Source organism: Paramacrobiotus metropolitanus, unplaced genomic scaffold (genome assembly GCF_019649055.1).
Source record: "Paramacrobiotus metropolitanus isolate TYO unplaced genomic scaffold, Prichtersi_v1.0 Parri_scaffold0000003, whole genome shotgun sequence".
Classification (NCBI taxonomy): Eukaryota; Metazoa; Tardigrada; class Eutardigrada; order Parachela; family Macrobiotidae; genus Paramacrobiotus; species Paramacrobiotus metropolitanus.
This window is the reverse complement of record NW_026570223.1, coordinates 1718603-1746153: the sequence shown is the minus strand read 5'-3', so window position 1 is coordinate 1746153 and position 27551 is coordinate 1718603. Positions and strand designations below refer to the sequence as shown.

The following is a 27551-nucleotide window of genomic DNA, read 5'->3' as shown; positions in this document are numbered from 1 at the left end:
ATGGATTGAAAGGGGTGGAGGTCATCAAACGGGGTACGCAACTGCTGGAACTAAAGTACCGCAAACTGGGCATCCAATCCCGCGATACACTCAACTTTCTGGCACTGCGGTTGAGTCAACTACCGAAGGCGGTTGGTTTGGAGCTTGAAGTGCAGAAAGGTGATTTCCCTCATCGGTTTAATAAACCCGAGAACTGGGATAAAGTCGATTTGCCTTGGCCTGAGCCGGATCAGTATATGATTGATGGGATGCGGAAGCAGCAGAAAGCCGAGTTCCTTAAGTGGCACGCTGAAGCAAAAGCCGCCGCTAATGGAGTATTCAATTTTCGGGAGCAAATGATGACGTATTGCTCGAACGATGTTACGGTCTTGCGGCTCTGTGCGTTGAAGTTTATCAACGACTACCGTACACTCACTTCGTTGCATCCCATGGAGAGCATAACCAGTGCCCGCCGCCTGCTATCGCTACTGGAAAACCTTTCACCTTCCTGAAAACAAAGTCGCTGCCTTAGCCAGCCATGGTCCTCACAGAAACCGACGCACCAGTATCCAGGCCGCGCAATGGCTGGAATGGGAGAATATGAGTGCTAATGGGCGCATACGCCATGGTCGAAACGGAAAAGAAGTCAAAATTGGTCGATACTTTGTAGACGGCCTCGACGAGGAAACCCAAACCGTTTACGAGTACAACGGCTGTGTTTTCCATGGGCATCCCGCTTGCACCGACGAAAACGATGTGGTCCCGTACTCCAAGAAGAAAATGCGCGAAGTCTACGAAAAATACCTAGAACGTGAGCGCTTCCTCGAGAGCCAGGGGTACACCGTGGAAGTGAAATGGGGCTGTGAGTGGCTCAGAGAACGGGAGGATCCATTCATTGCCGGATTTTTGCAGCACACGAACATTCGGGAGCCAATGAATCCACGTGACGCCTTCAAAGGCGGAAGAACAAACGCAAGTCGTCTGTTTTACGAAGTACAGAACGGGGAAGAAATTAGACACTTTGACGTTGTCAGCCTTTATCCTTTTGTGAACAAAACAAAGGCGTATCCAGTTGGTCAGCCTGAAATAATCATAGCCAATTTCAAGGATGTCAAAGATTATTTTGGGCTTGTTTACTGTAAAGTCGCTGCACCGGATGAGTGCCTGTATCCAGTCTTACCGTTGACGATCAACGACAAATTGATGTATGTTCTATGCAAAAAATGCGCAATGGAGAAAGCGACCAGTCGCTGTGTCCATTCCGATGAAGAGCGGTCTTTCGAAGGGATCTGGTGCACACCTGAGCTACATCATGCGGTGGTTGTAGGGTACCGGGTTGTCGAAATGTACGAAGTCTGGCACTGGGCGCAGACGGACACCAAACTCTTTGCGGCGTACACGAATAAGTTTCTGAAAGTGAAAATGGAAGCAAGCGGTTGGCCAGCGTGGTGCGATACGGATGAGAAGAAGGCAAATTTCATTCAGATGGTCAAAGACCGTGAAGGTATCATCCTGGACCCTGACGCCATGGTTTTTGATGCCGGAAGGAAGAGCACCTCCAAAGTCGCGCTGAATAGTCTTTGGGGTAAGACTGGCCAGAGCTGCGATATGAATTCCACGGAATTTGTGTACGATCCCAAACGATATTCTGATCTGTGTCGTTCAAAAGCTATTGAAATTCATGATGTGTATGGTGTGAGTCCAACGTGTCTGATGGTAACACATTCGAAAGTGGATGACTACAACGAAGGTAGCAATGGAACGAATGTTGTTGTTGCCGCTTTCACCACAAGCCACGCACGTCTCATCCTGTTGGACCTCATGGAAAAGTTAGGTGAGCGACTTCTCTACTACGATACGGACTCTGTGATTTTCGTGCACCGCCCCGGCGACTGGCTCCCTGAAACTGGTAGTATCCTTGGTGACTGGGATAACCAGCTAGAAGCTGGTGAAAACCATATTGTCAAATTCGTCTCCTGCGGTCCGAAAGTCTACAGCTACGAAACAGATACGGGGCGCATTGAAATGAAAGTGAAAGGAATGACGCAGAACGGGTTCACGGAAGATATTCTGGATTGGGACTCGGTTACGAAGGAGCTGACAAGGACCGGCAAGGCGTTGGATTTCAACCAGCTCAAGCGGTTGCTGGAGGGTGTGGATGAACATGTGCAGGTCGTGTATCCGGAATACATCAAGCGGAATGGGAAAACGCAAGAAATTAATACTGTTCAATTAGCTAAAAAGTTGAAGCTTGTGTACGATAAACGCATCATGTTAGATGATTTCACAACGCTGCCCTTTGGCACGCGGTAGAAAAAAGAGGTGGTGGGGAAAAGTGAATAAAAGAAAGGGGAAAAATCACTCGGTTTGTGTCGCTTCGTCACTCACCATCACATCCAACACTTCTTTCGTAATTTTTTTAGATTCCTCCAACTGTGTACGGTTGGAGGACTTTACAAAATAGGAAACAATTTCTAAAGTATTGAAAACTAACAGTAGCATGGTCACCAGTACTGCAAAGAATACTGATGCTGCTTTTTTAGCTATCGGCTTAACCATTTCTTACAAGGTCGCGTATAAATGTTGCGTCACGGACTACTGTCCTTAGTCGGAAGAACTTGTTGATGAATTTGCATACAGATTTATCGTTCACCCCTTTATGCTTAGTGAGAGCTGACATGACATCTTTATATGAAAACCCGTAGCAACGTAATAGAACAAAAAACATGCAATATTGACCGCATACAGTACTGTCAGTGTTTTGGCGTTCAGTGTTTGACATTATGACAAAGTCATCATTTATCCATTTTTTAATGTCATCTGAATAGTCTCCGGGATTTTTCCCGTATGAATCAAAAACTTCTATCGTACCGGGTTTTGTACAATAAAATGCTAGCCAGTGTTCACCCGTCGCGCCTGACGGTTGAGTATTTGATATATATGCACCTGGAAATTCTTTTACTGGTAATGTATCGCTGGCGAATACCCCAACAAAAATATCGCGAACGTTGGGATCTTGCTTCAGCGCGGTTTCTATTTGTAGGTTGTTCATGGTGCAAAGTCGAAAAGTACTTGGCGATTGTTGTTAATTTCGATAATGTTATCGAAGACCATCATAGCTAGGCAAACTATACCTTCAGGTAGCGGTTTTGCAAATTTAACATTGATGTTTAAATTACCTTGCCTTATCAGCGACAAGGCTCCTCTGCCCGTGTGGCCGCGAGTGAAGTCAAACCCAAAAATATTGAAACCACCCTTGTTAAATACGGACCTGTCAAACGGTAGTTCACCATGACCTTCATGCAGCCGCTCTAGAGTATCTAACAACCCTTCATAACCCTCAATTGACGCACCGTTCTGGAAATCTAAGTTGTACCCCCGCGTAGGAAAAAGCTGTCCATCAATTTCAGCACTTAAGTTAGATATGTTGAAATGATGAAAATTGAACGGAGTTGACTTAAAATCGCCAACGAACGAGCGATTGGGTGACATTGCAAAGAACATTACCTTGGGTAACTGTCCAATAACAATATTTGCCCAGGATAGTTGCTGCTGACCTGATTGCATTGTGGTTTGTCTTAAAGCAACCCGCTCGATGTGATATTTTGCATTAGTTGTGACTAGTTGCTTTGTCATGGCTGCTAAAAAGTCTGGAGATGGTTCATACTTTCGAACTTTTAACTTGGGGTTTCGAATAGCAAAAGCCTTTGGAGCCGCTAGATCATTATCAGTAAGAAAACAAAGGTTAGCCCTGTTTCGTATTAGTTTAATGCTCAACTCTACACCAGGAATTAGTGGACGGTCTTGCTGGAACAAATCGCAGTGTAGTTTACCAGACAACTGCAACGGACGGAAAGTCTGCAACCATGTTCTTCGCGTTTCGGCACCCTTACTATGAAATGTTGTTGCCCCATTTATCTCATTCATGTATAACGGGTCTTTGTCAAGGTCAGTGTCCAACGCAAATCCACACAGGCTCAACTGACTGTTCTGAGCCTGAACAGTGAAACCCAGAAGGGATTCAATGTACGCTCGAATGTGATACAAAGGACTGTTATCGGTTATGTTGCGACCTCCCAATGAAACCGTAACTGATTGAAATAAACTATGCAAAATATTGTTAATTGGTGCAAGACAGTCTTTTTCTGTTGGAACAGTACCAGCAGAATTAGTAACGTGTAAATCACATGAAAATCTAATGTCAGCTAAGCTGATCAGCTCGGTTTGACACGGTGAAATTGTAAATACAATATCATTTGAATCGTCGGTTACGGCTTGAGACGGCCCCAAGTCATAGTCATGTGTATTCCACCTTTCCGTTAGCGTAGCTGGAAGATAAAACAAGTGACTTTCCAACAGCATGGAGGGTTCTGAGCCAGCTTCAATAAGAGCCATCGTTACAGTTTGTCTTTTATAGCGTCTATTGCGCGTTGACGTTTCGTGGTTTTGATCATTCTCTTTCGACGACGACCCTTAATACCCGACCCTGTTGTTGAGCCGTGTTGCGTAATTTCTCGCTAACACGCTCAACAGCTTTATCGATTACGGATTCCACAGCTTTGCTGGCCATTGTTTTCATGTGAGGTTGGGCCGTCGCAATTAAATTGTTTATATGCGGCGCAGCTTTGCTGAACAAACCCTTTGCAAATCCAATCACACGTCCCCAGAAACTACCACCTTTCATGGGTGCGCCACGATAATATGGCATACCGTACCCATGCTGTTTGGTAAAGATCTGGGTGTAGCGGTGCTCGTCAAATTTTAACTCCTGTAGAACCATTTTAATGCTTCTTTGGTCGAAAGTGTAATTTAATTACTGATGTACCTGGATGAAAGAGTACTTCCTTCCCTAAATCATCGCGCATCGCTATTTCTATACTTTGAAACGTATGGTAGGCTAGCGGCATATAATGCGGATTTTCAAAACGAATTACTGTCTCTCGAAATGAATTCGCTTGAGTCGATAAGGTGCGTAGTAAAGGCACCATTGAGTCACCTACCAACCCATGTGTAATCACGTCACAATACACATGGACGAGACGATTATGCTGTCCCGGATATAACATATGAGACAGCATCTCTGGTGTGATATGTGTACTGGTGTAGTATACCTAGTGCGCGCGCGTATTCGGAACCGGTAAAAGTTAAAGCGAGGCCTGGTGTAATGTTTAACTGAGCTGCTTGACCACTCACTATTATCTGGCCGAAGGTTTTCGAGTCCCTATCATCTACGTTTTCCCTCAACAGTTTGTTAACCGTACGAATTAAATGATTTTCATCCTCAAAAGCATGTTGATCGACGAATCTATGAGTTCTAGACGGCATACCGTCACGCGAGACAGCAATGGATAATCCGGTATTAAACTTTATCCGCATAGGCGGTAGAATAATTTCCGAAAGACCTACTTCCCACGCACCGTCTAAATCTATAGGTCTAGCGAGCAGCGTTGTAAATTTACCAGGGCAGTTTTCAGAGTATAACCCCTCTGACGCCGAAGACGGCAATGTCATGTAAAAACTCATTTCAAATCTTCTTTGTTTTCCCAAGAGTCATAAGCAGGACCGTATCCATACCAACGTACTAAGTATTGTACTTTTCCTTTATGTTTCCTTTCCCTTAATATCCTGGAGATCCTATGATATGGCTTTAGATAACTCTTCCGGATAAAACTTACCATCCACGGGCTCGCCAGCTAAATCTTCGACAGTGTAAAGGTAATGGCTTCCACTCCGTGTAGTGTGAGTTATTTTAAAGATTTCTTCTGTGAAACGAGTCTCGTACCCTTTCTCAAAAGTCTGTTTCTTTTTTGTCAAACGTACATGATCGCCAACAGCAAATGTTGGTTTTGAATTTTTCCTCTCTTTCTGTTGATCAATCATCTTCTGGAGAATTTGCTCAGCTTCCTCAGGACCTACATCTTTAGGGGCTATACCTGTAGCAGAGTGTTTTGTAGAGTTGTAAGCGGATAAAATCTTAGGAAAGACATCTATGAACCGATACGTGTTGTTTTCGGTCATGAACACATATAACCGCTCTTCGATTGTGCGATTTAGACGTTCAACCATCGCACACTTTACGTCATCGTTTTTCGTTGTAAAAAATGTAACGTTACACTCTTCAAAAAACTTACGCATGTCTTTACTAACAAATTCCTTACCATTATCGCTTTGAACACGTAATGGAGGATAATCACTCTTGTATATTTTTAAAAGCGCTTCGCGAATATCAGCTGGTCGTTTTGATTTAACCGGCTCAGCCCATGCATAACGAGAAAAGCAGTCGATGCACATAAGAATATACTTAAAGCCATTGTTATAACTTGCAAATTTCTGAAAGTCCACAAGATCAATTTGATGTTGGTCGCCCACATTAACAGAAATAATCTTTCGACGCTTAAACTTAGAGCGAAAGGGTTTGTGTTGTGTATATGCATCTTTGGTTTCTAAGTAAGCTTTAACTTGCTTTCGTGTATATCCATGTTTTCTAGCTTCTTTGTACAAGCGGTCTATACCACCTAAACTGCCTTGAGAAGCAGGATTCAAATACAAATCATCTAAAGTGGGCTTCATCATGTGTAGGAGAGCCACCCGCCTCTTTGTATACCCCTTTGTGTCTTTTAGCGGGAGGTTCTGAAGTTTTATTACGTTTCCTCAATTGGGTTTTGGCCTGACTTGAACTTTCAGGTTTATATGTTAGAGCTTTTAACGCCACTGCATCGGTAACTGCTCTGGCTTTGCTATGTTAGCAGCTTTTAACTAGCTTGTCGTGCTCGGTAATAATTGTCTGCTTGCCCACCGGACTTCAATTGCTAAAGCCTGTGATTTGAACGCAATTGCTGCTTGCTTTTGGTGTTTTGTGCCTTACAACTTTTGCTTGTTGAACGTTTTCGGCTTAATTGTACACGGTTTTCGAACCTTCAATAGCAAGGTTGTTGATCTTTTCCTTTCGACGGAGCTTGTTTACAGTTTTAGTTTGACGGCCACTTTTCGCTTTTGACCCTTCAATAGCTAGCTGGTTATTTTCTAAAGCCGGAACAGCTCCACTGTCAGGTATTTGATATTCTAACACACCATCAACTGGAAATTCAACTATCGGAACACTAGGTGGAGTTGGAGCGTATTCTATAGCAGCTTTTAAAGTGGTGTCGGATTTTGGAATGCGTCTTACATGGACTTTTTTAACCAAAGGTGGTTTTTTCGGTTTCCGATAAACGTGTTTAACCACAGCTTTGCTTGGAACAAATTGTATTTGCGGCTCACTGGGCACTTGTACAAATTGTACAGCTGGTTGGGATGGCACCTCAACAACCTTAACTACGGGATCCGACTGGATGTACTCAACTAAAGGTGGAGCTGTTGCTTGATTACCCTGTTCATGAAATGTCGGAACAGCCTGGACAGCTTGATGGGTTATGTTTGGACCTGCTTGAGTATATTGATCTTTAAGAACACCCGTAGAATGAGCTTGCACACTTTTATCAATCATTGTGGGCAATAGGTTGGGAACCACTGTTGGTTCAACTTGCACTGCTTCCAATATTGGAGCCGCGACTGGAGCGTTACCCGTATTGTTTAAACGCTGGTACTCAAAAGCGGCCTTGGCCATGAGCTGTTGTGTAATTTCATGACCAATCTCTTGAGCTTTTTTCCAGGCAGTCGGCGCGGGAACACCTTCCCGAGCATGCTTTTGTTTTAAAAATTCGGTTTCGGGGACTAAAACGTACGTCTTCATTTTGCTAGAAAAGTGGAAACTAAAGTACCTAAAACAGGTAGCAAAACGTTGAGGAATCCACCTTTTTGTTGTAATATTTTACGTTTTTTTGATCGGTCTGTACTGCGGTCAGCTAGACGCTTAATTGTTGAAGAATGTTTTCGAGCCCGAGCTAAATCAACTTTGCTAAGACCGGTGGGTTGCTTAACTAGATTTAAGCAGGCTTCTTCGATTGCGCTTATTTGTTGCTTAGTTGCCAGCTGGAAAAAGCTTCTTCTCTGACGTGGTGTCAGCAGCTTTAACGCTTCAATAAGTCGAAAAATTTCTTCTGGTTTCATTTTTCTACATATATTCGTCTATACTCAAACACGTGCGACTGAAGGCGAACATCGTCTGGAGCTTCGGGTCTAAGATTTATCAGTAAATATCCAAAAGGTTCCCTTATAGCCTTTCGGTAGGCTTCCAGCATATGTGGCATACCTAACTGACGTGCAAGTGTTTTAACTTGCTGAACATCGCGAACTGATTTAAAAATTACCAAGTACTGAGAATTCAAAGCAATGTCACGCATGCTCCTTTCTTGTTTGTATAAGTTTTGAGAAATGAAAATTACAGAAACATTTTTGTGATGAACGTCACGAGTAAAAATCGTCGAACACTTTGGTGTTCCAGCAATTTCTTCCATTAAATCATCTAACACTAGCAGACTCGGAACGTCTTTGTCAAAAAAATTTTCATCTTCTAAGATGGGTCTAAGCCCCTGGATAAGTTCAATATTTTTATCAAAACCCTGGAAGGCATTTTGCCACGTACCGTAAGCATATACTATTCTTACTGGTGGTGGATTAAAGCTTTCCGTAAGACTTTGCAAAAGTTTCATTGTAAAAGTCGATTTTCCCGACATCGTTGGCCCGGAAATGTAAATGGTGCACGGAGTTTTAAATCGAAAATCAAAACTCAGTTTTTCCATTTTAAATTTCTCCTGACTTAGTCTGCTAACTATCGAACACTTCACAGTATATTCGATCACAAAAACTCTCGAATGGTGTTTCTGAAATGATTAGATTTCTCGTTTTTTCGACACCGAAGTGGTGTAATTTTCAAGGAGGTTTTTAGTTTGTTCAATTGTGCGTTGAATCTGCAACAGTGATCTCGCTCCCAGAATTACACACTTTCCAGTATGGAAAACGTTAACGGTAGTTTTCAATAATGGGAACCGTAGTTTGATGGCTGGAAACAGCTCAGGTTCATAGAAGAATGCGATACCCGTTGGCTTTTGTTTTAAAATTTGGCTATACAGCTTGTTCAAATTTATTATTTCTTTGTAAGCGTACGTACAGACTATATTTGCCACAAAGCGCTCCTTAATAGTAACGTCGATACAATTTACAATCAACATTCGCAAATACTGTTCTAATAGCCCGTTCGATTCTTCAACGGACTTACCGCCTATTACGATTGCCTTGCCATTTTGGAAAATCTGGCAGAATGAAGGTGACTGCCCTATTAGTCTGATGTTGACTGCGTTAAAATTTTTCACCTTCGTAGCATGTTTCCCGAAAACTTCTAGGACTTGCTGAAGATCAACTTCCTCGTTGAACTGCACCGCCAGGATAACGTTGTGGATTTCCATGACTGAACGCATTACTTGCAACAGTGTCAGCAAGAAGGCTTTATATACTTCACTGCTGAGACTGTCGCAAATAACGGCGTTTTTCAGCCTTTTTTTTTGCATAACAAGGTAGTTAACAGGTAATAAACAAGAATAACAACAACAACAACAATTTTAAAATGTTAAAAACGAAAAGCGCAGTTAAACAATAAGGGCTTGCGCTTTAAAACTATCGTCCAGGATTCGGGCCACATCAATAAATCCCATGTATGGCAGTTGAACAGAGCGTCCTGGTTGAGAAAACCTGATCGTACGCCCGTACTTTTCGTGCACCTTCAGAGTCAACTCCAGGCAGGCGGGGCCATCGAATTTCATTTTTTCCTGTTTGCCTTCGGATGCTGCGTGATCCAGCGTGTCTTTCAGATGTCCATTCTTCAAGATCTTCATTAGTTCGGTAATTTCATTGTATCCGAATCGGATCCCTTTATTCCATGCTTTACGCAAGCCTTCAGCATCCGCATTCGCTTCGAACACAAGAAATGCCCGTACTTCTTTAGCATTCCAGAACAGACTTACCACACTATTGACTTTGTATACAGTGTAGCCGTCATGATCACCGACAACATCCAAAATACGTGCGAAATCCATTTTTGCTCTCGTGATATTATGATGATAGAACTTGCTCTCAACTTTTTTGCAGAATGATTTGGAAAAGCTCAGCCGCGTCGCTTTTATACTCGCGGATTGTTTCCGAGGAAGCCAAACTCTCGTCCCATTGGTTGGAAATTCTCGCATAACTCCGCCTTTTTCACACATACGTCACTGGCAGACTTGAAACAGTTTACTATGTTGATGATTGGTTGAAAAATCGAAAAAAACTACACCCTCATACACTGTGTAACCATATTGATTGGTCAAACAGCCTGTGACGTACCTCCGAAAACCAAAAAAAATATTTGGAAATGAGCGTTGTGATTGGTCAAAAATCAAACTGGGGGCTAGCTGTTTTTTCTGACCATATTTAAAAGCTGGAGTTGCGTTAAATAATTATCATTTGCAAAGAAAATGGAGAAAGATCAATTTCGTGGTTGCTTAGTCGGTGGCCTACTCGGGGAATGCTTGTGCGCTCCTTTGAAGGCATACAATGGTATTGTCCATAAGGTAGCGCAAATGTTTGTTGATACTCGAGATTACCGCTCTCATCGCGAAAAAACTGTATTAACAAACGCGCTTGGTAACGCATTGTTAAATGACGGTGGTTATGATACAGCAAGTGCCGCTCGTGCATGCGTTGACGCATATTACAATGCACACCCCGTCATACGTTCGGCTTTTGGAAAGCTAAAAGATATAATACATCACTGGAAGTGGAGCAATTATGAATCCCTTGACACATTGCCGAATAAAATCGTACCACGTGTATACCAAAAAGGATACGGTCCTGCTGCGTGGATTTCAGCGTATCCCCTGTACTTCAAACATCAGACAGAAATAATGATCCGCAACGTACGTAACATTGCCGAACTTACACATCCTACGTTGGAAGCTTACGGGGCATGTGAGCTTCAAGCCTACGCTATTGCCGTAGCATTGCAATATCCCAACTTTACTCCCGCACAGTTTCTGGACATGTTAATCACTCTGTGTGACTCAGGCGTTAGCCTTCAGCTGTATCAATCAAAATTAGTGCACATAAAAACTCTGCTGCCTCAGGAGACAAGTGTTGTGGTGAAAGCCCTTGGCAATGATTCCTCGGGACTGCAAGCTGTACCTATGGCTATTTACTGCGTGATCAAAGGAGCCGATCTATCGCCTAAAAATGCTTTCGAATCAACCATGGCGCTTACACTACGTGTTGGTGGATGTACGGACGGAATCGCAACCCTGGCGGGCGCTATTGCCGGAGCTTGGCACGGTCTCAAAAGCATACCATCGGCGTGGTTTGAACTGTGTGACGGCTATAAGAACAGTATTACGCTAGCCGACAAACTTGCCGAACACGCCAGCAACACCCTAACCGATCGCGAAATTGATGATTTCGGCAACTACAGCACTTTAGGATCGCGTTTGGAGTCGTTCAGGGGTTGGCCACATCTCAAACCCTCACCCATGGAATTAGCTGGAAATGGATTTTTTCATTTTGGTTCACTAGACTGTGTTCAATGTTATTACTGCGAATGCGAACTTAGAAATTTTGAGCCTCTCTCTGATCCGCGTTGGGATCACTTATGTAAGAAGCCCAACTGTCCGGCTACCAATGTTCCTGATAATTTATTTTTTCACTTGTAAATATCATGAATAAATCTGTTATCATGTTCATTCGTGTTCATACAAAAAAAAGAGGGTGGGGAAAAATAAACAAAAGAAAGGGGAATTCAGTTCGGCTCTAAACCGGTTCAGGCGGTTCGGCTCCAAACCGGTTCAAATCGGCTCCGAACCGGTTCAATCGGCTCCAAACCGGTTCGACTGAAAACCGGACCGAAACCGAGCCGAACCGGACCGAAACCGAGTTGACGCTAAACTAGCGGCATATCTTCTTGTACTGCTGTTCTGAAGAGATTCTCCTTACAGTTCAGGTTAAACTTTTGTTACCGTGATGATACGAAAGTGGAAACCGAAGGCGGAGCCGAAGGCTACGCCGAGCTGCGGCGCGAGCAAGCGCAGCGCAGCGAGCGGAGCAGCAAGTAAAACAAGAAGATTCTATTGTCCTACTATTCCGAAGAGATTCTTCTTACAGTTCAGCTTAACCCTTTTGTTACATGATTATACGGTAGCAAACTACCGTTTCCACCGAAACCGAAGGCAAAGCCAAAGGCGATGCCGAGCTGCGGCGCGAGGGAGCGCAGCATAATGAGCGGAGGAGCAAATAAAACGAAAGGATTCTATTGCTCTTTTATTTAAAAGAGATTCTTCTTATAGTTCCGCTTGAACTTTTTGTTACCGTGTTGATACAGAAGTCGAAACCGAAGGCGGAGAAAAAAGCTACGCCGAGCTGCGGCGAAAGCAAGCGCAGCGCAGCGTGCAGCAACTAAAACAAAAGCATTCCGTTGTTCTTTTCATTAAAAAAATTGTTTTTACGGACGAAATTTCCGTTGTCATTTTGAAATTTGCTAGCAAACTATTGTTTCGAGGAAAACCGAAGGCAAATCCGAGCGGCGCCGCAATTGAAGCATCAAATAGAACGATAGATTTATTTTTTCTATTTCAAAATTTTGTTGCAATCTGCATAGAAATTTAGATATCAATTTTGCAAATGAAAACGAATTATTTGATTGCTTGATCGAAGTTTCTCGCTTTGTGCAACAACACCCTATTTCAAACTTCAAAACAGTCTGTACTAGACACAAATTAGACAGAACTTACTCAGAACTGATGACAAACACAGTTTAATGCTAATCCCAATACACTCAAGCATGCACAGTTGATTACACACAACATTCGTACTAGTACAAAGCAAACACGGTTCATTTATACAGTTTCAGGCTAAACCTGTACGATAAAGACACTAAACAGAGAGCCCCAGTGTCAAAGTACATACTGTACCATGCAAACCATCTTGTACGCAGTAACACCATAATCGACCAATACTCTACCCTTACGGTATAACAGGGGGTTGGCCTTCGTACTAATGATCCAATAGCTGGGAACCATACTGTTTTGGAGGTGTGGTCTTGAATCGCCGCAGTCCCAAGACACTATATAAACCCCAACTACCCATTGCAGGTGTTCAGTTGACTGTCAAAATGGATATGACACTGATCAGCAATCGCTTCAACAGTTTTGAAAACTGGCCGGACCAGTCGCTCGCCCCTAGAGAATTGGCAAGCCAGGGGTTTTATTATCAAGGGGTGCATGACGAAATTCACTGTGCATACTGTGGCTATATTATGGGTGACTGGGTGAACTCACGGTATAAACCATACTACCGACACCGCTTAGCCCGTCCAGACTGTGTAAGGGGCGAAGATGAGAGAATACTACTTCCGTTTTCACCGGCAATGAAAGACTACAAGGCACGCTTTGCTACTTACGCTGAATGGCCAGCAAACAAACATCAGCATCCCAGAAATATGGCTGCGGCCGGCTTTTATTATGAGGGTAGGGATGATCGTGTACGCTGTTTTCACTGTGGAGGTGCACTACATGCTTGGGAGAAAGACGATGTCCCGTGGGAGGAGCACGCTTGGACTTACCCAAAGTGTCCGTATCTTATACAGACAAAAGGCTTAGCATTCATCAGTGACATTCGGAAAAAACGCAAAGAAGCCGAAACAACGTGTTGTGTGCTATTGCGAAAAGCACCGCCAGCTACGCCGTCCGAAGATCCCAAAGAGAAGTTGAGCTGTAAAGTTTGCTACGAGAATGATTCTGAAATCATGTTTAGACCTTGCGGTCATTTAGTTTGCTGCGCAAAATGTTCAAGCAAGCTGCTACTGTGTCCGATTTGTCGGGGTGTTATTTTCAATAAGTGTTGGGCTTTCTTCTGTTAGATTGTGTGGTATTTCATGTTCATCCATGTTCATACAAAAAAGAGGGTGGGGCAAAATAAACAAAAGAAAAGGGAATTCAGTTCGGCCCTAAACCGGTTCAATCGGCTCCAAACCGGTTCGACTGAAAACCGGACCGAAACCGAGCCGAACCGGACCGAAACCGAGTTGACGCTAAACTAGCGGCATATCTTCTAGTACAATAGAATCCGCTCGTTTTACTTGCTGCTCCGCTCGCTGCGCTGCGCTTGCTCGCGCCGCAGCTCGGCGTCGCCTTTGGCTCCGCCTTCGGTTTATGCGACCGTATCGTTACAGTAACAAAAAGCTTAAGTGAAACTGCAAGAAAAATCTCGAACGTACGGACCAACCACAACGACTCCCGCCTTGGGGTCAAGTAACACTCCCAGTTAGCAGAGATGGAATTGGCATCCGCCGTTCAGAAGAATTATCCCTACCAGCCTTCCTGACTTCGATTCAATTCTGTTTCCGGTGTGCTGTCCGCGCTGCTCCATACCCACGATATTACCGACGTCGCCGGCGCAGTGGAGTCCTGGAAACTGAAAGCCCGTCAGGCTGAAATTCCCGAACCCGCGTTCCGGAAGTCTCAAAAGCCGTGGGACATGCCTTTGTGTAACGTTTCCCTTTCTACTTTGTTGCAGGTGTTCGAGGGCGATGAAGTCAACACAGCACGCCTGCTTGCCCAGTCTAGGCCAGAAGCCGGCATCTGTTTAAACGCACAACTTTCCGCCCACATCGGCAACCTGCCGGGAGACGACGAACTCATGATCAGTGTTGGTCTTTGCCTTAGCGCCACAATTTGCGAACCTCATGATTGCGTCAAATGTCTCAAACGCGTAGATGTTACGGGCATCATGGGCTGTCATGTGTCTTCTCCGCTGGAAGACACCCGCGTCACGGCGGATTAAATAGCATCATTTGTCGAGCATGTATATCTGCCGGCGTGCCTGCAAAACTGGAGCCTCGTGGTACTTCTCACACCACGGAGCGCCGTCCGGACGGCTGCACGGCATTTGCCTGGAAACGTGGATTGTGCCTAGCATGGGACGTGACATGTGTAGACACGGTTGCGCCATACATGTCAAAGCCAACTCGATCACAGCGGGAACGGCCGCCGTGCAAGCAGAGGATAAAAAATCCAGATTGAATTTGTACCTGGTTGGCCGCTACCTGTTCGCTTCAATCGCCTTTGAAACCCTGGGCCCGTGGGGGCCGTCAGCAATCGCAATTGCCAAAGAACTGGGAAAAAGATTTCAGCAGCAAACCGGCGAAGCACGCTCGCATGAGTTTTAACGTCAGCGTTTGTCGATAGATGTTCAACGGGGTAATGCGGCGTCTGTGCTGGGCACTGGGCACGATGTAAGGCCTTGATAAGCTGAAAGAAATTTTCTTGTTGTAATTCTTGTTTCTTTTTTTATTTTGCCTTAAGTTTGATTTGACCAATAAAGTCACATACCTTCAGATTAACAGAACCATAGAACCCTTTTGTTTTACTTCCAGCTCCGCTTGTTTTGCTGCGCTCGCTAGCGCCACGTTTTGGCGTCGCCTTCGGCTACGCCTTTAGTTTCAACAGTAACGAGACATGATACACTATCAAAAACAAACTCAGTTACTGTACATTGTTACAGTCTGGCAAACGTAACAGTTATTACTGATAACGCTTAGTTTGAGTGGTAACGCCGGTAGCGGTAACGCGCAACGATGAACCATCAGAATATGAATAACAACAGCGGCAATGCAGGTAACACATGCAGTGTTAATGTTAGTAATAGTAGTAATGACTCCTGAATTCGCTGGGTTTCTTAAATAGATGTTTTGCTATGGCAACGTTTCAAAACTATTTCAAAAAATTACTCAGAAGCCTTAGAATCCTTTTTTGTTTAATATTCTCGAATGTGCGCTTTCTAAGCGTACTCCTTTAAATAAATTTGTAACTTGCAAGCCTCGTGAGCGCGAATTTCTGTAGTTCATCTTCGATGAATAACGGCGTCAGTCAGCGTTAGTCATTCTAATTCCATTTCAGGTTAGCTTTTTTCAGGATTTTTACATTAAGTTTATTTAAGCAACAATTAAATGATTGTTCGGGTAGCAGGGTAGCATGTAAAGGGTAGCAGCAACGGTTGCGGAAACCCAAAACGGTGACAATAACATGCACGGTACTCCATTACGGTAACGGTTTCAATGACAGTATCCCGCCATAGTAATCCATTACAAAACAGGTTGCGGTAACGGTAACCCGTTACCCTAAGGATTAATTATTATAGAAATTCGGTAATGATAACCCGTTGCATAAAAAGTAATCTGTTATGGTAGCAGTAATCCTCGTCTAGGGTAACGTACTGCGGTTATGGTAATTTTACTGATAGTAAACAGAAATGTTTGCAAGCGCTCTTCACGGTAAAAGTTACCTGTTACGGGACCCGTAACCATAAAACACTCCACAACCTACAGCGGGCAAAATTCCCGGGTCCAAATTTTACGACCACCCGTATATCACTGCTAGTTCGTCAATAATCACCAGGTTATATTTTACGTTACCGTTCCCCAGTACTTCTCCACCCAGAAGTCGCTGAAAAAATCAGCCCTGGGTCCAAATTTTCGTACCCCCGGTACATTACTACGGCGGGATCGTCAATAATGAAAGTGTTATAGATAACGTCACAGTTCCCCAAAACCGCTCCACCCGGGGATCGTTAAAAAAATCCGGCTCGGGTCCAAATTTCCGGACCCTTTGTACATTATTACGGCGGGTTCGTCAATAATGACCGGATTATAATTTACGTCACGGTTCCCCAAAAACGCTCCACCCGGGGGTCGTTAAAAAAATCCGCCCCGGGTCCAAATTTCCGGACCCCCCGTACATTAACACGGCGGGTTCGTCAATAATGACCGGGTTATAATTTACGTCACGGTTCCCCAAAACCGCTCCACCCGGGGGTCGCTAAAAAAATCCGCCCCGGGTTTAAATTTCCGGACCCAACTACATTACTACGGCGGGTTCGTCAATATTGACCGGGTTATAATTTACGTCACGGTTTCCCAAAACCGCTCCACCCGGGGGTCGCGAAAAAAATCCGCCCCGGGTCTAAACTTCCGGTCCCCCCGTACATTACTACGGCGGGTTCGTCAATAATGACCGGGTTATAATTTACGTCACGGTTCCCCAAAACCGCTCCAACCGGGGGTCGCTAAAAAAATCTGCACCGGGTCTAAATTTCCGGACCCCCCATTCATTACTACGGCGGGTTCGTCAATAATGACCGGGTTATAATTTACGTCACGGTTCCCCAAAAACGCTCCACCCGGGGGTCGCTAAAAAAATCCGCACCGGGTCTAAATTTCCGGACCCCCCATACATTACTACGGCGGGTTCGTCAATAATGACCGGGTTATAATTTACGTCACGGTTCCCCAAAAACGCTCCACCCGGGGGTCGTTAAAAAAATCCGCCCCGGTTCCAAATTTCCGGACCCCCCGTACATTACTACGGCGGGTTCGTCAATAATGACCGGGTTATAATTTACGTCACGGTTCCCCAAAACCGCTCCAACCGGGGGTCGCTAAAAAAATCTGCGCCGGGTCTAAATTTCCGGACCCCCCATTCATTACTACGGCGGGTTCGTCAATAATGACCGGGTTATAATTTACGTCACGGTTCCCCAAAAACGCTCCACCCGGGGGTCGCTAAAAAAATCCGCACCGGGTCTAAATTTCCGGACCCCCCATACATTACTACGGCGGGTTCGTCAATAATGACCGGGTTATAATTTACGTCACGGTTCCCCAAAAACGCTCCACCCGGGGGTCGCTAAAAAAATCCGCCCCGGGTCCAAATTTCCGGACCCCCCGTACATTACTACGGCGGGTTCGTCAATAATGACCGGGTTATAATTTACGTCACGGTTTCCCAAAACCGCTCCACCCGGGGATCGCGGAAAAAATCCGCCCCGGGTCTAAATTTCCGGACCCCCCATACATTACTACGGCGGGTTCGTCAATAATGACCGGGTTATAATTTACGTCACGGTTCCCCAAAAACGCTCCACCCGGGGGTCGCTAAAAAAATCCGCACCGGGTCTAAATTTCCGGACCCCCCATACATTACTACGGCGGGTTCGTCAATAATGACCGGGTTATAATTTACGTCACGGTTCCCCAAAAACGCTCCACCCGGGGGTCGTTAAAAAAATCCGCACCGGGTCTAATTTTCCGGACCCCCCGTACATTACTATGGCGGGTTCGTCAAAAAGGACCGGGTTAGGTTTTGAATTTTAAAATACCTTCTCAATTGTTTCAGCGGGGGCTGCGCCCCCACTATATTAGGGCTCCGCCCCAAACCCCGGCCAGGGGCTTCGCCCCTGGACCCCGGGAACCCGGCTCTCCGGTTCGTCACGTCACACATTTTAAATTAAAAACGCTTCGCTCGCTTGATTATTCACATTATCGACGGGACTGCATACGCGCTGTGATGGATGGATTCCCAACAGACAATTTTTCTAGCAATGGCAGTTCCAGTGCTTTGTTGGAAGCGGAACCGGAAGTAGTTCTAGCAATGCCAGTTCCAGTTTGCAGTATAGCCTAAGTTATCCAGTAGTGCTAATTCCACTCCATTTAGTGACGGTAAGTGTAAACGGAACTGCTGTAACACGTCATCTCGGAGAAATGGGTTAAGGCGCGGAAAATGAAACCCTGTGATTTTTCGCAGTTCATCAAAGCTACGTACAGAGATCCAACTAGTGTTCCAGATTCTAGCCACCAGAGCGGTGTATGCGTGGAATACTTCGCTGTGCGATTTTGCGGAAATCGCCGATGAAGTGACGATAAAATTTTGTAACCGTATCGTAGTCGTAGTCAGATATCATATCGTTACCCCAGTTTCGGCTGTTTCCATTCTGTTACAGTGTTACTCAATCGTTTGTTAGCTTTCATCTGGTTGATGTTCTTGTTTTGCCGCCTTCGTTTATACCTACCAACAGTTATGTGAAATCTACTGAACGAGACTTCGTTGGGAGGCCCACAAGCTGCTCGTTGTCGCCCTGAACGCATTCTTCGTCTGTGAAGGCTGCAGTTCAGCCTCACGGTGTTTTGCTGCCTTGTGAACGTGTTTGGGTTTGCTCGTCGAGAACCTTTCTAGGTTCTTACGATGAGGGGGAACGGACTGTTTACGCTGAAAATACCTGAAGAGTTGTGAAAGGAGAGCCGCTTGTGCGGAAGGAGATTGCTTGGTCAAGTAACAGGTGAGTAATTAGTAAAATTCATTTTCCTCACATCTGGTGCCTGTAGACAGTGTTTTACTGTTCTTTTGCGATTGCATAATGTATCAGCTAACAAACTTATGATATTAAAATTAATATGTAAGCAAGTAAAATAATATTTAATAGTTTTAGGTCGTATAGTAAAGAGTAGCGTTAGTAAGTACTTTATCAGTTGCCAACTTGCCGTTATGGGTAACCAATAGTCTTTTTATTACACGGGATTCTCAGATGGTCCTGGTTGATGTGATTAAGCTTTTTATTATAAAGCTTGCTGATATTTTGCTGTCCTTTTACCGTTTAATACAGCTCAGAAAATTTAAACGTACTCATTGGTGTAGAATTCGGATTTCGGATACTCGCAGTCTTTGTCTACAAACTTTCGCAAAGTTTTTTTCGCCCTGCCGAAGTTATCGATGGAAAGTACTTCGATTTCTGGGTTAAATTCTGACTTGATTAACCTGCTGATGCTCTTGATGATTTTCGGACTTGATAATTCATAATACGTAATAAGATTTTCAAAGATCATGGATCATATCAGATCATATCACTTATGGTGACTTATTACCATCGATAAAACAGCTGACTGTGTTCTGACAGTGAAATGTTGTGGTTTACCGTTTGTTTTATTTTTTAATGGATAGTGATTAATTGTTATTTTAACATACATGTAGTTTTTTATGATTTATTGTAACATTATAATGATAAATTTCATGTTCTAATGATTTTTGTGCAAAATTTTTATTTTTTAGTACCGAGTATGCATTGGATGAAAGTGTGGAATGGTGGGCGCAACGTATTATTTCGCCGTGGAAACTGCGGACCTTCACCCTTGTAAGTGATTAGCCGAGCACGAGATTAGGTTTGTTTTTAGATCTGCTGGTCTATGCACAATTTTACTGTAGAAGACTTCCACGACACTCATCAGCGCAGACATCGCCCTTCTTCACGTGGAGACCCACGTTCCTGGCTGATGTAAGCGCCGCAACCGACATCGCGACAGCAGACACTTTAACCATTAATATTGATTACATAACTTCCACATACAGACATTTCCTGGAAATTTATTTATAATATTTTGTGTAATTTACTTGGGAATTTATTTATACTTATTTAATAACACTCAGTTGTCTTGGTAGCAGGAAAGCCCCGCTGACCAACCGATCAGCCTGCGCTCCCTACTCTACCGTGCCATCCTCGCAGCGGAACGCGGTGGCCAGGAAGTGATCAGCGTCCAGAACTCGGGCCATCTGGCCACTCGCAGCAAGAGCATCTGCTTCAATCCCGTTACATTGGGCGATATTCGCTCGCATGTGGCCATCAAGGGCACGCTGAGACAGGCCTTTCCCTCTCTGACCATTATCTCCGAGGAGGATGAATTGCGCCTGGACAGTGATGCCGACTATCTGGATGGGAGGAAGTTTTACGAGGAGGTTCCGGCGTGGTTGACGGAGACGGTGCCGGTGGATGAAGTGGTGCGCAGTGGCGATGTGGCGGTGTGGATTGATCCTCTGGATGGGACCAAGGAGTTCACAGCGGGACTGTATGAATGCGTCACCGTGTTGGTGGGGATTGCGGTCAAAGGGCGACCGGTGGCCGGGGTCATTCACTGCCCGTTTCCTGAGGGCCGGACGTACTGGGCATGGGAGGGCAAAGGAGTTTGCTCCCATTTGAAACATGTTCACACCAAAGGTATGTAAATTCCCATCACAAGTTTTGTATTTTATATTTGACTAAAAAAGAGCTGTGGCTCCAGGCAAAGTTAAAGGCAGTTGTAAATCATTAATCACTTATCTCCTCGGAAAAATAGTTCCCCCTTTATGTAACAAGTGAAGTGCTCATGTCAGAAAGATAAATATTAGCTTTTTCAAAAGTGATTAGCGATGAAGAAAAAATGTTAAAAAAGTGAAATAACCAAACTATTACTTCGGCTTCTTTCTACTTACTTTTTTAAACAAACTTTTCCTTTAACTTCTGAAAAAATTAGGGGCGCATAAATATTTCCTTTATTTTTATAGATTCCTGTCCGAACGATGTCCTGCGTATCGCCGTGTCCAAGAATCCCATGAATGCTGGCGAAGTGCAGCATTTCGCGGAGAAAGCCTTCCACGGGCGCAGTTTCGAACTGGTGCCAATGGGCGGTGCCGGATACAAGATCGTCCAGGTGTGCACGGGTGCGGTGGACGGCTATCTGCACATTACGCGGAACATCAAAAAATGGGATATCTGCGCGGGGCACGGCCTGGTGTCCGCCATGGGTGGGCGCCTGCAGGGATTGTGCGGCCAGTCGGTGGACTACACCGCGCCCGTCGACATGAAGGAGGATGTGGCAGTGCGCACGGGATTTCTGTGCACGATGCATGATGATGCGGGGCTGTTTGATGGATGTCGTAGTGCTGTTTTGGGTATTTGATTAATGTGACAGTGGCTGTCTCGGTTCTGAATTTTTCTTTGTTCTCTGTGGCTCATTTCTTGTAACGCACACTGTGGAACTTTTTGTTCGATTTTAACTTTTTTTCGAATCGTGCCTGGATTATCCGTAATGAGTTTACTCGGTTACTGTTAACTTCAAGTGACAGCGGTTTCGTTTTCCTTCTTTTATTGTATTGCAGTCCTTTAATGTTCTTTGTTTGCAAAATTAATCCTTTTTCGGCTTTGTGACAAGCTGAATATTTCATGACCATTGAAATTGAAAGTTATGTACTTTGTCAAATAAATTAGCGGGATGAATTCGTTCCGATCTCTGTGTATTGTACTCGTATTCAGTACTTTTCTTTGGCAAGGGCTCTTTTGACGTGAGAGTATGTGCCGGCAAGGTTGGAAGGTATGGCCGATTCCACCAGGGATGTGGGGATTTTGCCGCGGATATCGGTTTGCACGAGCTGGATGAAGCGGGTTTCGTCAGGCTTACTGCAAACCATATGAAAACTTATCTGAAGGGATCCTCTTCTCTGAACAAGCTGTAACCACATTACGACATAACTCGACAGCAGAAAAATATGCAAATATAGCTAGCAGTCTAGCACGTAAACGCTTATGTATTTGATTTACTTTTACTTAACATTCTGCTCTAAAGTTGGGAGCTCTGAAGTTCTGGTGTAGAAATTGCCTACCAGCAACAATCCCTCTTCACTACGATTGTGGTGCAATCTTTTGCATTGTAGATACCAATGGTACATATTCTGTATAGTATACTTATCATATTTAATTTACTTGTGATAATTATTGTAGGATGCCCATATTGTTAAAATAATTATTATAGTCGAACTACTAACTCATTATTAAGAAAACATTAATAAAACAATAAGAACTTCACTTAGTGTACGGACGTAAGTGGGTACTCAGCACGGAAAAAATAAAGAAACCACTTTTTAAAAAAATAGTTGAAATTACCCCGATATTCTGTAGCAAAATGTGGCGCTGGGATGGTTGAAGGCGCGTACATGGTGCGCGGAATGCGGCACATCGGGATGTTCGATGCTGATGGCGGCGGTGATGATACGCTCCGGCTCATGTATAATTTTGACCAGGTCAACAAACTCCCGCGCTCCAATCAGACCCATAACGGCGGAGGCGGTTTGGGATAATATCACATCCACATCCTGTTGTATAGGTGTTTGTACATGAAACATTCCTTCTTTTTAGAATTACGGTTCTGTTTAATTATAATGTATAGTGACTTGTATACATATACGTCTACTAAACACTTGAGTACTTTTTTATTAGATATACAGAGTAGGCTACTCTTGCTACGAGTAGGATAGCTGACATTGTTTCCGTACTGAGGATACTCTTTCGATAACAGCCGTGTTGGTCACTGTGGGATCCCATTCTTCGCGCTTCGGTTTCTCCACACCGGCATAAGTGTAGGCGAAGACTTTCTCCGGGCTGAACGGAATCAATCCCTCCGAACGATAGCTGGAAAAAGCACTAAGTATATTTATCAACGCAAAACTTGATTGCTTGTGACTGATTCTTTCCGGCAGTCACGGGCAGTGATACTGTTGAATATTTTCAATTGCAAAATTGAATTGTGCAGGTTGCTGAATCAAATCACAGTTCGAAATTACCGTTTCCTGTATTTTTTGTTATTGTTAGTTTGTCATGGGTCATAAAATTTTTATTCCAAACCGGCTTATTGGATACCGGTATTGTACACTAATTACTATTCAACCAACCAAAACGATGTGCCAAATTGAACATAATGCACTAGCTGACCAGCAACGGACTGTATTTTTAGCCGGCTAAATTTGCAACTTACAGGTGATGTCCAGACAGATCCGGGGATGGTTTGGAATAAACAATGCAATCCCGCTATAAATGCAAAAAATAAGAATGAACAGCCACGAAATCAGTGTAAGCATTGCTAAAATACGTACATACGAGCATAAATCATTAGATTACGTTGGCGAATAGTGCTACACTACTGTGAATCTGTGATCTTACTGTTTCTTTGACTTTCGTCCAATCCGTCGTGCAGGCTTCCAGTTCCAGACAACGTTTTGCGGTTTCCTCGGCTTTAACCAATAAATCCATAATAATTATTTAGGTGTTGATTCCGGGACACGTATACGAAAGCGCTACAAAATAATTTAATCACTGTTTCTGCTTTGTAGTTTCGGTAGAAGAACAAGTATTCCTAGGCAAGAAAATCGATCCGATAAAGTAAAGTATTCAAATAATTAAAAGGAACACTGGCTTGGAAGATGCAGATATTATGCCTTTCTTGAGGAGTATGATCGAGAATTTCGCATGAACATCTGCGCGTTTGTAAAACGCCGATCTCCGTACCGTCGCTGCCTCGTCCATAATTTTGGATTTCTCACATAATTCAATATGTACCTGGCTAATAATACAACCGTATGCGCACACACAATCGAGGGTTTCTGTACGGCTTGCAAGCTGCAAGAAAAATCTGAAGAATTATTCAATTACCGATAAAAGCGATCAAAGGTCATGCAACACGCGACAAACGCTATTTATTAACTGTTTGTATAGGAATTGTTCATACTGTGCATACTGCACAGTTTGTACAATAATATACAGTACTGTAATGCATATCCTGCATGCTTGCGTAAACTCTCCAGTTGTAAAGTACAATTAAAAATATGAGTATTGTATAGTACCAGAATAAGCGGTAAAGCAATTTAATTAAAGTACTGTAAGATTGGCTATTTACAGTTTTGTAATGCTGCGGTCGACTTCAGAGTTCCGATCCATTTGCACTGCATAGTTTGCGTAATATGAACAAGTATAATTCAAAACATTTATTCTGTATCCTTCGTGTACGTACAAATAACGTATCTAACGTAATGACAATGTTCATTGATAAATGTTTTTATTTTTGCACAAACTCTAAGTAGCAAATGTAGCGCACTGTTGAGTATAACATTAATCTGCACGTAGCTTCGATTCGGAGATATTCAGACATTTCTGAGAAAGTTCCCAATTACAAGATCCATTTGGATTGTAAGAGAAGGTATAAAACTAGCAATAAAAAGTATCATCAGTTAGCGTCCTTCGCAATGGCGGTTTTTAATTGTGGATATGTATTAGCCATAGCGGAAGGAATTGCTGATTCGACAGCCGATGAGGGGAGCATTCCACGCAAGTCCGTTTGAACGTACTGGACGAAACGCGTTTCATTAGGCTTCCTAAAAATTTGGAGCTCACAAAACCATCCAGTGAATGACCAATATATACAAAAAAAGCTTATTGTTAGTAGTCAGTTCGTACACGCACGCATGTAAAACTATAAAAACCATAACAAAACTAGAAACATAATATTATGAAAACTAGAAATACTAGTATATTTTTTCGGAAAAGTGCGGACGGCGACTGTAAAAACAAACTAACAGACTTTATAAGAATCTACTACAGTATTGCATTAAGATGAGGTTACTGGGAAAACCAATACCCTATCACTGTTTTTAAGTTGTATGGGTAACAGTATTGAATAACAGATAGCGCTTTTCCACAGCATCAAGACGTTCATACCCCGGTATGCGGTAACAAAAAATGGACTGTGGATAATTGAAGCCGCGAACATGGTTTTTCGAATGGGGAATGTTGGGATGATCGATGCTGACCGCTGCAGTGAATATCCGGTCCGGCTCACTGGTGACCTTAATGAGATCGACGAATTCGCGCGCACTAATGATCCCCATCAAAGCCGGTGCCGTGTGCGAAAGAATAATGTCGATATCCTATTCAAAAATTACGTTAGCATACGTCAATTTTAATGGGCTACACACGCCTATCGATCGAGAGTTCCTTAATAATTGCTTTTCCATGCCATATATAAGGAATCAACAAATATGTCTGTGCGAGTACAGTTGATTACTGTAACTGGGTCGGTCACTGTAATTTATTCTGGAGTTTCTAGCCAGTTTAATCCGGTTGTTTGCTATCAAATTTGATTATTTAAATTTTAACCGCAGTAAAATATACCGGTGTTGGCTTTTCGATGACTCTACTGTCGGTGATGGAGGAATCCCATTCTTTCCGCCTCGGTCGCTCTACACCCGGATACGCGAAGGCGAAAACCTTATCTGCAGCGGCTGGAATTATTCCTTCGGCTTTGTACCTACCCGTAGGATTACAGGAAATTATTAATTTGTGCATCAATGTAAAGCATGCATAAATATAAAAAATTCTCTCGATGCAACACCAATAATGTACAAATACACAGGTACAAAATTGTTTAACGTGAATCAAAATATACGTAATCAAAAACATGTGTGATGTGTTGCCGAAACTGGCAAAGTTATCAGACAGCAGTATTAGACAACGAAGGGAATATCAGTGCGAGTACATGGATATTGCCGTAGAAAATTAAGTATGCAATTTGGTCAAGCTAAAGTAAAATGAATTAATTTGATCAAGTACAGGCGACCGGCGCGGCCAGTAGTTACAAATGTTTTGACGAGCAAAGCCCGCAAAAGAAAAACAACCAGTTTGTCAATGAGTAATATCCCGGAATTTTTCCATTGTTTTACAGGTACTTAAACGACTTACAAGTTATGGCCTTTGAAATCATCGGATGGTCGCGAATAAACCGTGCAGTCTTTCTAAAATGAAGAACACAGTAAAATGTCAGGATCAGGCTGAGAAAACCGATGCTGTCTTTACCGTTTCTTTCACTTTAGTCCATGAAGTATTGTCAAGATTCTCCAGTTCCAGAACGCGCTTAACAGTTTCCGCCGCTTTTGCCACAAAATCCATTGCCGCTGTGGTGATGGGACAGATGGGTTGAAATAAAACACGGGAATGATGACAGGAAAAAATCGGCTTGTTGTTGGTCTAACTTTTGCAGTGGTATTGTAAACCATGCGGATATACCGTGCTGTTAGCAATGTTGGCGTATCGGCCGTATCCGGACGCCGTGTTGTGTCTGACTAAAAAGTCTTGTGAGTTTCTCTCACCTTGGCAAAGTGAAGAAATGTCTAACGAAATAAGTAAGCATCCGGAAGAACCGCGGCACGGTAAATAATATGCATGTACAGCTGCAGTATTGTGCGCTGCGCAAGCGGAATGTAAAGCCAAGCCCGGCAAAACCGGTTATTTTCAAACCGGGTGCGGTGGATGAGACGATTTGTTTAAAAAGGCTGACACTTGCCAGATGTCCAAAGTTGAACAACTTGTGCTTGTAGTTGTTTCTATGCTGTTTAAATCCGGACAGAGTAAGGAAACTCGCGAACATGCTAAAAACTGTAAATAGTAAACACGTAGGCTTAATTTCATTCATGAATATTTTTTGTCGAAATACTGTAAGTACTATTATAAGTCAGCGGGCAGAATATGCCTTATTTTCATAATTTTTGTTGTACAAACAAAGCACCTGGGGCTATCTCTACGAGTAGGTTTGTTTCGTGCACTAAACGATGCTTTCAGTTACTTAACTGTTTGCAACTAAATGCTTCTCATATATACTCGTACAACTACTCTGCACAACACGAGTGTTTCAAAGTGATCACGGAAAATTTAACTTTTTCACTTCTTTCACCGGTTTAACCAATAAATTTCAGCCTTTTCTGTAACTGAATACAAAATTCACAAAACGTTAAAATTCATGCAGAATCAAAAGAACCGCAATGTACGCATAAAAATGCGGTGTGCTGACACTGACAGAAAAGATAAATCCTAAGAAAGTCAGTTTGAATTTTTTTTAACTTTGTTGTGTGAGTAGTAACTGGTAAGCACTACTATGGTCAGGAACTGCAATAAGTACAATATGTAGATGACCGGGATCTCATCATTTCTGCATTGGTATAAAACCCGAAGCGCATTTGCAACTGCTAATCTTTGCTGTCCTCAGCCTGTCACACGTTTGCGCCAAAATTACTATGAGTCGTTGTCGTCCTCGACAAAACGCGTGCGATTTTAAATGCGTAATCAACAAGACAAGATAATCGTTTACGCGCAGGATGGTCTAAAGGACTAAAAAAATTGTGATCTGGACTCTTCAACTCAAGTTACACCATAACGGAACT

The 27551-nt window shown here is 43.4% G+C and overlaps 4 protein-coding genes across 5 annotated transcripts; 2 read left to right on the top strand and 2 right to left on the bottom strand.

The window, feature by feature from the left end:
• The first annotated feature begins 579 nt into the window (after positions 1–579).
• LOC129593707 (uncharacterized) lies at positions 580–2292 on the top strand. Its single transcript, XM_055490150.1, has one exon. It carries the CDS (start codon positions 580–582, stop codon positions 2290–2292), a length of 1713 nt encoding a protein of 570 aa, XP_055346125.1.
• Positions 2293–18641: 16349 nt separating this feature from the next.
• On the top strand, positions 18642–21803 carry LOC129597464 (putative inositol monophosphatase 3). 2 transcript variants are annotated; one of them, XM_055495037.1, is made up of 5 exons: positions 18642–19044; positions 19812–19893; positions 19965–20034; positions 20202–20751; positions 21078–21803. In XM_055495037.1, the coding sequence occupies exons 2-5, from the start codon at positions 19820–19822 to the stop codon at positions 21470–21472; spliced, it is 1089 nt and encodes a 362-aa protein (XP_055351012.1). In that variant the 5' UTR covers positions 18642–19044; positions 19812–19819; the 3' UTR covers positions 21473–21803. The 2 variants fall into 2 exon arrangements, with proteins under 2 accessions (XP_055351012.1, XP_055351003.1); XM_055495028.1 differs by having other exon boundaries at positions 18643–19044; positions 20199–20751; positions 21078–21802.
• Positions 21393–23945, bottom strand: LOC129597485 (stAR-related lipid transfer protein 5-like). The gene is made up of 6 exons (XM_055495058.1): positions 23851–23945; positions 23506–23639; positions 23321–23373; positions 22842–22977; positions 22453–22661; positions 21393–21969 (listed from the first exon to the last, which is right to left on the bottom strand). Exons 2-6 carry the CDS (start codon positions 23593–23595, stop codon positions 21822–21824), a joined length of 636 nt encoding a protein of 211 aa, XP_055351033.1. The 5' UTR covers positions 23596–23639; positions 23851–23945; the 3' UTR covers positions 21393–21821.
• A 435-nt stretch (positions 23946–24380) lies between these two features.
• On the bottom strand, positions 24381–26554 carry LOC129597477 (stAR-related lipid transfer protein 5-like). Its single transcript, XM_055495048.1, has 5 exons — positions 26191–26554; positions 26077–26129; positions 25510–25645; positions 25057–25265; positions 24381–24713 (listed from the first exon to the last, which is right to left on the bottom strand). Exons 1-5 carry the CDS (start codon positions 26281–26283, stop codon positions 24566–24568), a joined length of 639 nt encoding a protein of 212 aa, XP_055351023.1. The 5' UTR covers positions 26284–26554; the 3' UTR covers positions 24381–24565.
• Between the last annotated feature and the right edge of the window lie 997 nt (positions 26555–27551).